This window comes from Mytilus californianus, unplaced genomic scaffold, assembly GCF_021869535.1.
Source record: "Mytilus californianus isolate M0D057914Y unplaced genomic scaffold, xbMytCali1.0.p SCAF_3, whole genome shotgun sequence".
NCBI lineage: Eukaryota > Metazoa > Mollusca > Bivalvia > Mytilida > Mytilidae > Mytilus > Mytilus californianus.
In genome coordinates this window covers 55,926,766-55,939,987 of record NW_026262679.1, presented here as the reverse complement: position 1 = coordinate 55,939,987, position 13,222 = coordinate 55,926,766, and the positions used below count along the sequence as shown (strand labels likewise).

Sequence of the window (13,222 nt, the reverse complement as noted above, 5' to 3'; positions counted from 1 at the left end):
GGAAGTCCCTAAAATGTTTGAATTTTTTTTCCGAATACAAGAGTGATTTATGAGGGCAACGTGCATGTGCGTGTAAGTAATGTGTTGACTTACGTTACGTTACGTGTAGTTTATAGAAAGTTCATTCACATAAACTTGTTTGGCAACGTAACGTTTTTAAGAAGAAGGAAAAAAACAACATCTTAGCGATCAAAGGGTTTTAGGGGTAGGGGCAATAATACACTTATTTGTCCAAATATAAGTGCAAATTAAAAGTTACCATATATTTTCTTAAATTTTTTCTGGCATATTAGGTACAAGGTGTTATGAAGAAGAAAAAAAATCACATTTACTAGTAACCATGGCAACATTCCATGACGAAATATGTATTTTTGTAAATTGTCTTAGTTTTTCATCAACATAATTTGGATTGGAAAAGTATATGTTAGCACCAACGAAACAACTTTATATTTGATGAGATTATGTAAATAGCTATAATCGAAAAAGAAAATAACGTCTAACGCGCTTTTTTTTTACTTACCTTCATCAGGAACGTTAAATGCAGAATGTTTGAAAGCCAAGGATGCATAAGAACCATACTTTTGAAGAGCTATATGACCTAAAAGGACCTAAAGATAATAGCCAAATCTATCTAAGTTCAACTTTGCCTCAGGGATAAAGCTTCTATAAAATTTATTTTGTTGTTTCTTCACTGCACAAGATGTTTGTTCCCAAGAAATATAGACGAAAAACTCAATGAATACAGCCGTTCTCTTGTTTACATAAAAAGGTTCATATAATGACGTAATTGTGATCTTTTGACATAAAACATCTTGTTATTCATTTATATTTCTTGACCTTATACATTTAAAAATAAGGTGCAAATTTGAAAATTCTCAAAAGCTTTATTGTCTTGGGCCAAAAACGGGCCTTAAAGCCCTTATTCCTTTTGACTAAATACACAAGGACATCATATGTTTTCAATAGTATACCCGTACTAACCCTAGACATCAATATAATCCCAACAGCTCTGCTCGAGGGATTATATTGTTTAAGGGTGTTTGATATTGAAGGGCCATATCGTATACACTTTATTGTACCTCAAGGAGATATGTATAGATTATTACTTGGCATTTTTATATTAGACCCTTTATCGGCACTAGGTAATGATATCAGCCCAAGAGCAGAAAGACTGGTATGAAGAAGAGTGCACACGCTGAAATGGCTCGCCTGCTGTACTGATCATAATTGATTCAATGTTGAAAGTCTTAAAGATAAAGTTTTACTGCAAGTATCATCTAAGCTTAACTTTATCAATGATTGATGACAATAAGGTCAAGGTCAGATAAACCCTGACAGACATACATATACACATCAAAATTATTTCATACACCAAATATAGTTGAACTTTTGCTGATAGTATCAAAGAAACAAACCAAACTGTGAAAACTTTACATTGACCAATGAACCATGAAAATGAGGTCAAGGTCAGATGAACATGACAGACAGATATGTACAACTAACAATCATTCCATGCACCAAATATAGCTTATAATATCTAAACTAAACTAGGCTTAACCAGGAAAACTAAATATTGACCAATGAACCATGAAAAAGAGGTCAAGGCTAGATGAATCCTGCCAGGCAGACATGTAAAAGCTACAATCATTCTATACACGAATATAGTTGACCTATTACTTACAGTATCTGAGAAGAGGACCAAACTACAGAGACTTAACATTGACCAATGAACCATGAAAATGAGGTCAAGAATAAACGAGACCTGCCAGACAGACATGAACACCTCACTAGCATTCCATACACCAAAAATAGTTAACCTATTGCTTATAGTTTTTGAACAACAGACCAAAACACGAAAACTTAACATTGACCAATGAAGCATGAAAATGAGGTCAAGAATAAACGAAACCAGCCAGACAGACATGAACACTTTACTAGCATACCATACACCAAAATAGTTAACCTATTGCTTATAGTTTTTGAACAACAGACCAAAACACGAAAACTTAACATTGACCAATGAACCATAAAAATGAGGTCAAGGTCAGATGAAACCTACCAGACTGACATGTATCCATCACAATAATGCCATACACCACATATAGTTGACCAACTACGTATAGTAGCTGAGATGCGGACCTAATCATGTAACCTGTTCCATGAAATGAGGTCGAGGTTAGGTAAACACTGTCTGACGGACATGTAGACATTGCAGATATAGTTATCCTATTACTCATAATAAGTGAAAAATTCATATTACAAAAAAACAATAATTTTTTTTCAAGCAGTCGCTGAACCATAAAAATGAGATCAAGGACCATGGACATATGCCAGATGGAAACTTCGTAACATAAGGTATATGCATTCAAGGTATGAAGCTTCCAGGTCTTCTACCTTCTGAAAGCTTTATACAAATAGTTTACATTGCCTATTACTATCCGCCTCCACCATCGGATAGTAATACCTATGTCTTCGCAGGCTAGACAAAAATGGCATGTAAAAGATCTTTTCATCATTTACTTCAGCAGAAGAAATACAGACAAGAACTATTTTTCAAACTTTGAAAAAATGCATTTATTGTATTATTTGTTTTATATTTATCATAATATATTTTCCTGTTTTTCAATAGTTGTATTTTTATCCTTCTTGGGTTTTTTCACTGAAAACGTACCTTGAGGTGTTTTTTCCAGAATTTGCCAATTTACGTCAAAATGCCATGCAAATGTTATGGAAAGGCATGCAATGATAACCAGAAGCAGTTAATAAATTTTCATATCAGCCCGCTAAGCACCATTTCAGAAAATTTGGAATTCACTTAAATATCATCATACTGTAAAAATTATAAGTTATTTATAAACTAGTATACATTATTGTTTAGGGGCCTGCTGATGCCCGCCTCTGTTTGAGGGATTTTCTCGCTGTGTTCAAGATAATCTATATTTTGATATTTTATAAATTTTGAAATATTTACCAGGTATGCACCAGAGTAAACATCTGTGTGTTGCTGGTTTTCTGTAACCGAAGAAGTGAACAAGAGATGCTTTTCATGTTATACATTGTGTTTGATAATGCCTTTGCAACCGTGACCAATATTGATGATGTGACGGCATACAGACTAGGTATTTGAAGTAAGCATTAGGTAATCACTCAAGCTACATTCATTACAAGTAATTGAATGTGAGAGTACATCAGTATTTTAGCCAATCAAATAAATGTTTGGTCTTTATTTACTAATTTATTTATAGTGTTGTGCCATTCTATGGAATGGCTTCTCAATAACGCATCATTACAGATAACAGTATTATATTATGAAAGGACATATTGCTTATTGGGTTGGTCAATAGTATGGTGTTCTATAAAAATGGAACTTATTGTCCGACTAATGAAACAAAATTGTCTAAATACTTCACATATGGCCATGATGTAAATGCTGGACAGATATATATATATTCATTATGCCACCCAAAGGGGGTCCAATATATTGTGCAATATCTCCTGCAAAAATGTGAATGTCATTGGTGGTGAATCAAAGCAGTCAATCCACAAACACCTCACTGGGAACAAACACATCGTGACATAGGCCATATTTCAAAGTGAGCTAACTTTATCAGACTGTCTGACCATAACCACATAAAAGAGCTTGTGATTGAGTAATTACTGAAACGATACCAGCTTTGAGGATTGATAATGATTTTGATAAAGGATCTTAATCTTATCTACCAATAAATCATTAACAGGAAGAAATTTATGATTATTATGGGTTATCTACTTTTCCCTGTCTGCCATCACCATACTATAAGCAGGTATTCCCACTATGTCTAAGGCTTGATCTTTTAACTTTTATATCCAACATTTTGTTGCTTGACTAAACATGCGTTAAGAAACATATGAAGCAAACACATAGATGTTTTTTTTTACAATGTACCATAACTATGTTTAAAATGAACTATGATAAAGCTGTTAAACCATGCAAATTTGATTCATGAAACCAAAAATCTGTATTTAGAAAATAGTCAGGAAAGTGTTATTCAAACGCCTCTAATTTGGAATATTTTAACAAAAAGGCAACAAGGAGACAATATTTTTATACATGACTTTAATGTTCTACATGTCAAGACATGGTACAATGATAACACGATAAATCTGTGACCAATATGAGATAAGTAGTGTATCATATTCAACTACATTTATATGTGATATGTGATAAGAAATGTATCATATTCAACTACATATATATGTGATATGTGATAATGAACAGATATGTCCAAAATTCGTGGCAGCAGTTGAGCTTTTGAAAAAAACAACCATCAATCAATGAAATATCAATAAAAATATAAAAGATGTGGTAATATGTTTTCTGCTTTTTTTCATTTAAAAAAAAATCAAAATCAAAATCAAATATAAACAGTTTGGAAATTCAATCTTACATCATTTGCATAAAACAATATCCTTAAATTCTTTAACTAATAAAAAAAAAACTTAAACTTTTCTGACACATTTTTGGTTTGTTTATTTCAAATACTACTTCATGCTATTATTATTACACCTTTGATCTGGTCATGTCATAACAGTTAGTTGCTTAACCAACTATTCTAATGCTCATAACCAGAACTATTTGCATTTTTGTGTTTACAATATATCATACAAGTCTATGTACATGTAGAAATTAGCACTCAAGAATACAGAAATCAGAAAGACAGACAAAGAAAGGAAATATCGAAGCACAAAGTGGAACATTTATATCATTTATACCAAATATATCATTATTTAAAAGGTTGTTTTCATTTGTACCAATTACAAGGATCTTTAACATCAAATTTCATCCTTTATGGAATGGTTTTGAAGTATCTTACCAAATTTTGACTCATCTAATATTTCTAATCCCTATTTAGAATTAAATTTTAATAATTATTGACGTAATGTTTGGATTCTATTAAAACAGTTTTGTGTTCCCCTCTATGCTTTATTGAGTAATTTTTTTGTCAGAAAAATTGGGCACTAGACTCTGACTGGTTTTTAAAAAACCATTTTTACATGTTTTTGTTATAGTGTAGGAATATTTAAGAATATCTTGTATGGAACGGAATCTCATTTTCAGCATGTTCAGTCTTGGCACAAACATTTCTACCTCTGAATTTATAAATGGAATGTATTTCATTTTTTTGGACATCAAAACAAATAATTTTAAAGACATTTGAGATTTTTATTTTTTTTTGCACAGAATGTTATTCATAGCTTATATTTCTATGTTAGCTTTAGGACATGGTGACAAGCTGCCTAGTGGACAACATAACTTTCCTTTCCAGTTTATGCTGCCACCCACCTTACCATCTTCATTTGAACACCAGTATGGACAGGTCAGATACTTGTTGAAGGCCACCCTTGACAAGCCTTTGAAATTCTATCACCACACTAAACTGCCATTTACAGTTGTTTCTCTGCTAGATTTGAATGCCATTCCAGAAGCTTCGGTTACACATTCATATATCTTTTAAATACTATTGATTCATTTATTGTCAAGGGTACCAGCTTTTGTGAATTGAGGCAAAGTTGCATTTATATGGATTCTTAATTTCGTGGTTTCGACATAGTCAGCACATAAGCTTTTAAGAAACTGTATTTCATTGATCAATACAAGTCATGGTTCACCTATAGCAATGCAATTCATGAAAATTGGTGCAATACACATAATAATATTGAATCCACAGTATTTTTAGTTTATGAATAGTTTACATAACTGAATTAAGAGTATGATTCTTTAGATTAACAAAACATGATTAATTTTCTCAAAAGTTCATTTTCTTATTGGCATAATCAAATAAAATAAAGGTGGAGAGTACTTGATGCAGTTTCTGTTGGGAAACAAACCAAGAAGTTTAATCAACAACCCTACATGTAAAAGGTAGATAAAATAGCATTATCTAGTAGCTAACAAATAAACAAATTTGATCAACAAGAACTAAGTTTCTCTAATTTTTGCATTATATTCACATTTCCCAGACAATTGTGAAAAATTGTTCTCATCACTATTGAAATAACTGTTCTCGGCAAATGATTGGTCAAAATTTAATTATGATGTAAAATTTTCTTGGTTTCTTCTGAATTCCCTATTGTGACGTCATGAAAAAAGGCGACCATGCCTAATGACGTCACATATAAAGAATACAACTTTCTGCAAATCTTTGAGAAGGAAGGATAAAATCATTAGAGAAACAGATTCCACCACTATAACTCGTGTATTACGATTTTTCTCCACTCTCAACGTTAAATTTTAATTATCTAAAAAGCTTGGCAAGCCTCACGCTTTAAAACATAAAATTTAACTGTCGCCAGTGGAGAAATATTGTAACACTCTTGTTGCAGTGGTGGAATCTATATTCTAGATTTTAAGTCACATCTTACGTATATATGATATATAAATTCTATAATATATAAATTCTATAATTGTAGCGACCAATGCAGAATCAGGTAGCAAAGACTCTATGTTGTTTATGTTGCGAATCAGGACCAATAACTGGCGTTTTACGAGTAGACAAATCTGGATATGTTCCAGGGGAAGCTATCTACCTTCAGGGTGAAATACAGAATTTGTCAGATACAGCATGTTCTGTAGAAGTCAAGCTTAATCTGGTAATTATTAGTTTTAAAAATTGTATTTAATTTTTAGCTCAGTTGATACATAAGGCTAGAGTGAGTCCTTGCCATTGCTTGAAGTTTGTTGTCTACACACTTAATACATGTATTTTGATTATCTTTAAATTCTTGGCCAATGTGGGTTAAACAGGAAATGTAAACTTAGTCTACTTCACCCCTAGTCTAGAAAAATAGTGGATAAATCTTTTGACAGAAATATTTTATCCTATGTTTCAATTAAAGCAAACAAATACATTGCTGATACATGTATAAATAAGAAGATGAGTGCCAAAGAGACAACTCTCCATCCAAGTCACAATGTACATGTATTAAGGGGTTTGCATTATTTATATGTTATATTTAGGAATATTTCCTTCTGTTAAGCAACTTAGGGAAATGCTATTTAGTAAAACAAATAACAGGAACTACAGGCATGTGTCAATGAGGGATCAACCGAACGCCCTCCATTAATAGACATCTTAATGAATAAGGGGTATCTCAATTACCTTTTGAGTAAAAACTAGAAGAGAGGATACCCCTTTATCTTTTAGCATATGAATATTTTAATATGTCTCTTAGAGAGGCAAAATTTAGAAATTCAATTTGACCTGTAGCGAGTGGTTACTAAAGCTTCCATCTTTAGGCTATTCATGAAAACATTAGATCTTGAAACACTCACCAAAAATTTGTTTATGAGTGCTCTTTTCTTACAGTTGATTTTCATGATATTACTTTTTATTTCAGTTACACGTCAACCCGTCTAGTGTGTCAACACGTTTAGTAGTTCCCGTCGATATCATCATTGGATCAATACCATTGAGAAGTTCATTTCAAAGTATCATGCAACCTCAACCAGCTATTGCACCACATGCCATAAATATTAATGTAAAAGGTCAAGGTCCAGGAGCATTTCCATCAGCACCAGAATTACGTAAGTATAATTTTATTTTTAAGAAAGACTGTATGGCAATATTTTTTTTAGAGGATCATATTACTGATAGATGTTCCTATTTCCCATTTTTAGTCAAGCTTGCAACATTTTTGTATTTGAAGCGAGATTTAGCTATACAGCATTCTGTTGGCACACCAGCAGCATCAAAAGTTAGGTTCAGACTGTCGTTAAACTTTTTTTTAAGACATTGAAAATTTTGTCAAACCTTCAAGACATTTCATGGAACTTGGACAGAAGCTTTTCTTTTTTCTTTTTTTTCTTTTTTTTTTTTTTAAATTCTATATAATTTTATTTGAAATTTACATTTGTTAGAGATACATAAAGTACCGATATCTTATCCCGGCCTCGTTTACGTTAGTATATAGCATTTCAGTGATAAAGTTAGTACTTGTTAGTACACAATATACAGTTTTGCTAATAAATAATGTGTAACAGAATAAAAAGAAATTAATATGATATATTATAAATCTTAATTAAGAAGATAAATTAATTTTTTCGGCAACCAAATTGTTGAAGTTTTTATATTTGCCTTGTTTATTTGTCAATATTTCGTAATGTTGGAGAAGTTCATTTTTAAAACTTTCAAACACATTAATTTGTTTTGTTTTCTGCTCGGATATATAATATACTTTATATATAGTAAAAAGTATGATTGTTAGAAAATCGTTAATATTAAAATAATTTGTATCGTTTATCTTGTATCCATACAAAAGTGATGCAAGTGATATTATATGATGTCCTATTTTAAGTTTGTCTAGTATTAGTTTTATTTGATCCCAAAATGATTTCAGATATTTGCATGTCAAAAAGTAATGTTCATAATCTTCAATGACATTACACATATTACATAAAGGAGTTTTAGTTATTTTCCAAGAGAAAAGTAATTGTTTGGTTGGTAAAATGTAATGTAGAAAATTCCATCTTAACATTCTCAATTTATTATCTTGGATATAGTTAAAGATAAAGTACAACATTTGTTCTCTTTTCCTTGTATTGGTATCTAAATTAAGAATTATGTCCCATATTTGATATCCTATTGCTTTCTCATAATATCTATTTAAAAGCGAGATGTAGATATCTTTGAAGGAAAATGTTTTTATTGGTACCATTTTTCCTTCTCTATCTTGGAATTTAAATTCGGAGTCGGTAGCGAATTTTGTTTTAATTGATTCTTCTTTTATTAGCTCTTGTAACCACTGTATTGGTATTGCTTTCATCAATTTAGTATATTCCGAAAACCAATTAGCATGGCAAGATAGTTTATCTAAAATATTATTTTGATTAATTTTTCCTTTATCATCAATTATGTCATTCACAAATAAAATTTTACTGTTTATCCAATTTTTGAAAATAAGACATTTACCATTTAATTTGATATGCTTATTGCCCCGTATTAGTTGCTGTCTGATTTGCTTATATGTTAGTCGATCTGATTCTTTTTCAGATTTTGAATTTATCCATGATATGATTATTTGTAAGTAGAATTCTTGAACAATTTCTTTTAGTTTATCAATCAAATTAATATTGTTATTAAAGTCCATTTTAGATATAAGGAATTCTTGTCCAAACTTGTCTATGTCAAATTTTGGTAAGACTTTCCAATTGGGTGATGAATCTTCATTATCAATGTCTTTTTACCCAATTAATATTTATGGATTCTATATATTTATCTATGTCTATCATTTTGAGTCCACCAGCTTGATAATTTTTACTTATTATAGCTCTTTTAACTTTTTCTGGTTTATTATTCCATATAAAACTATATATTATTTTTTTTTTAATTTTGCGAGGTATTCTTTATCAATTTCTGTTACTGATGCAACATTGGTTATATTTTGTAGGTTTAGTGATTTAACAAGAGTTATTTTACCTAACAAAGTTATTTTTCTTTTATTCCAATCTTTAATTATTTTTCCGATTTTTCGAATTGTCTTTGCAAGTTTAATTTTTTACACTCATTTTTATTACGTCCAAAATATATTCCTAATACTTTTATCGGTTCTTGTGTCCACTTAATGTTTTCAACTTTATCTTTACAGGACTTTAGATTTCCGAGCCTTATCCCCTCTGTTTTATTTCGATTAAGCTTTAGGCCTGAAAGTGATCCGTAAATTTCGATAATGTTCAAAGTTAATGAAACTTCTTGTTTTGAATTTAAAAATAAAGTGGTGTCATCTGCAAGCTGACTTAACTTTAGAGTATGGGTTTTATTATCTAGTTTGATTTGAAAACCTTTAAATTTTTTATCTTGTCTTAATCTACAGGCTTAAATTTCAACAGCAATAACGAAAATTATAGAACTCGTGGGACACCCTTGACGGATACCGCGCTCAATGCTGAAGGGTCTTGAAATCCACCCGTTATTTAATATGCAACCCTTTATATCTGTATATTAAGTATTTATCCACTTCAGTAAAGATTTCTGAAAGCCAAATTTCTTTAATGAACAATACATAAATTCCCATTCTAACGAGTCGAAAGCCTTTGAAAATCTAAAAAAAGGATTGCCCCGTCTACGTTGAATTTTTCTGAATAGTCTATAATATCTTGGATATGTCTAATATTAAACCCAATATATCTGTTTTTTTTCATATCCGTTTTGATCACTGTGAATGATTTTATGCAATACTGGTTTAAGTCTTTGTGCAAGAGAATATGCTATAATTTTGGTATCTACATTTAATAAAGTAATTGGTCTATAATTGTCTAAATTTAAAGGGTCATTTTTCTTGTAAATAAGGGTAATTAATCCTAGTTTCTGTGAATTTGTCAATTCTTTTTTCTCATAACAATGATTAAAGACATCTACAGCAAAATATTGTAAGTTGGACCAGAAAGATCTATAAAATTCAATTGGAAGACCATCAATACCCGGTGATTTGTTAAGTTTCATTTTAAAAACAGAATTTGTACATTCCTCTAGTGTCAGCTTCCTTTCAGAAGCTTTTCTTATGATCAAAAGACAATATCCAGCGGATAATTTTGCAAATTCTTTGTTTTACTTTTTTTCTATTTTTACTGATAAATTGACTGGGATTTTGGCAGTCAACATAACACCTCTGTAATGAAAGCAGCAGTCATAGGAAAGACACAGGATTCTGCATAATTCTTTTCCTTTTTTTATGAACCTTTAGAATCTAAGACATATTTCCTAATAATCACAAGACTTCCATCATTTCAATAGACAAACATAAATCATGAAGTGTTTTAAATGATGTTTAGTGTCACTATGATGACCACATGTTCTCTCCAAGACAATATTTCAACAATGCATAGTATTAAACACTCAAATCAAAACAACTAAAAAGCTCAATTTAACTCTTCTTTTCTTATTTTTGCATTAAAATATAATTATCTTCCTTAAATGATATCGTATCACTCTGGATGAAGCTGCATAATATGCTAAACTATTATTTTATATATTTGTTAGCTCCACCATCTTATGCAGAATGTGTTTATGGAAAATCAGACATGCATGAAGAAGGGGACAATGAACATACAAAAGGTCAAATGTCATATGCAACTGCATATCCATACTACAACTTCTCATGAAAATCAAAGTTCCGAACTCATATATTATAGTATCTGCTTACAACAATTTAGTGATAAGATAAAGTAATACCGGTATATGTAAATGTATATCTTACTGTGAACTTGTTATAAAGTTTAAATGTCATCGTTGTGATTGTTTAAAAAAAATATTAAATCCCATTTTTGACTAAATGTGAGTTGTCTCCTACTTATGTAAGAGTTATTCTTCTTTGTTATGTATTACCCATGACATTTTAGATATATTAAGATAATAGTTATTTGTAAATCTTATCAAAAGGTTATAGAAAATTACACTTGAATTTCAAGTATTACAAACTTGGATATTTTCAAAGAAAAAATGTTAAAATTTGCTGTATAAACTTTATAGAAACATTATAACAAATTGGAGATAACTTTTAACAAAAATTGCTCCAATGAAATAGGCAGGGACACTTCATCTTGTATTAAAAATTGAATACCATGAATAGTCATATACTAGTTGTTTTACGTTTAAAGGCCAAACAATGTAATTTGTCTTCTGCTGAACATTTAAGAAACTCTGTGAAATATTAACTCCTGTAATATAAAGAGTTAGGTATTTTTTTTATAGTAATATATATTTTGTAATTATGTTTTGACAATCATATATTAATTCTGTTAAAATAGAATGAAGGGAGATAACTCTATAATTTTCAGAAATCAAAATTAACGGAAATTCTTAGACATTTTATATGTGCATTTTTTTCCGTGAACAGTGGTTTATGAATAAATAATTATCTATTTCAAAACTTTTGCCAATTATAACTGAATTGCAAAATACAAAGAATGTAGTATAATCAACCCTCTCTTTAAAAAAAAAGAATTCCAGAATCATTACCTGAATATTATTTTGAGTTTTAAAAAAGAATGCAGCAAATAGAGAACATTTATTTTGAATGGCCTATGAAACTATTTTTCACAAGTCTAACAGGTACAACATTGTAGAAGGTGAATATCTCTTTTTGTCTTAAAATGTTACATGTAAGATGTTACATATAAAATGTTACATGTAAGATGTTACATATAAAATGTTACATGTAAGATGTTATATATAAAATGTTGCATACAAATTTTACATATAAAATGTTACTAACAAATGCTACATATAAAATGTTACTAACAAATGCTACATGCAAAATGTTACTAACAAATGTTACATGTTAAATGTTACATATAAAATTATACATTATAAGTAATCAACATGCATGCCAACTATATGTGTAATTAAGTGCTATGAATGCATAATTTTGCTATAAAAGTTATAGTTCTTTTGATAAAACAAAGTTACTCATTTAGAAATGTGTGTTTGTATCCATACTGAAAAGGTGTTTTAAATGAACCACTTAAGGTTGCATTTCTGTAAATATTGACAATGCAATTTCCCATAGGAACTCCTTTTACGGCTTAAACTGTACCACTTTTACTATCGAGTTTTGAAAAAAATCATATCCTAGAATGGAAAGTTCATATGCACTACTATTTTTTTCAAAGCTCAAAATATAGGATTGTGCGGCATATTTTCAACGTTTATATGCCCCGAACTTCAAAGAGTTTAAACTAACAATAAATTTCTTAACTGCCCCTACCTTAACTGTAGGATTACCACAGATTTCAATATAAACAATATGCATATGTATATTTACTGGTAACATTCCCAAGTAATCTCTCTATGAGATGAAACATAGAGATCATAACTGGGAACCAGTATGTAAACAAAATTAATTATCTATGAATATTCTATATCTCCCCAAAAGAGGCGTGGTTTGAGAAACAGCTGTATTTACATAGTGCAACCTATACAGCCTTTTATTCAAATAGAAAACTCTAAAAAAACACTTTTTCGCACATTAATACTTATTTATCAGAATTATCAGCTTAAAGAAATCACTGCATATACTCTAAGTTTTCATTTACTGTACATTTTATACCCCCTCCCCTGTTTCAGTATTATAAAGAATTTGAAAACAAGACTTTAATTATTGCCAGCTTACCCTATTTGCATGTTTTCTGACATGAAATGCCTAGAACCTGTTTAAAACTGTTCTGATAACAAATTGAAAGCATTTC

The 13,222-nt window shown here is 30.2% G+C and overlaps 2 protein-coding genes across 2 annotated transcripts in view; both read left to right on the top strand.

Annotated features, from left to right (window-relative positions):
- The window catches only part of LOC127734932 (arrestin domain-containing protein 3-like), a 56,850-nt gene extending 45,603 nt beyond the window's left edge, over positions 1 to 11,247 (top strand). The window contains exon 8 of the mRNA XM_052244982.1: positions 11,147 to 11,247. The gene's annotated coding sequence lies outside the window, so the exon portion shown is untranslated. The remainder of the gene's footprint in view (positions 1 to 11,146) is intronic.
- On the top strand, positions 5,223 to 9,440 carry LOC127733533 (arrestin domain-containing protein 17-like). Its single transcript, XM_052242883.1, has 4 exons — positions 5,223 to 5,471; positions 6,451 to 6,630; positions 7,378 to 7,564; positions 9,427 to 9,440. The coding sequence occupies exons 1-4, from the start codon at positions 5,223 to 5,225 to the stop codon at positions 9,438 to 9,440; spliced, it is 630 nt and encodes a 209-aa protein (XP_052098843.1).
- Positions 11,248 to 13,222: the final 1,975 nt, after the last annotated feature.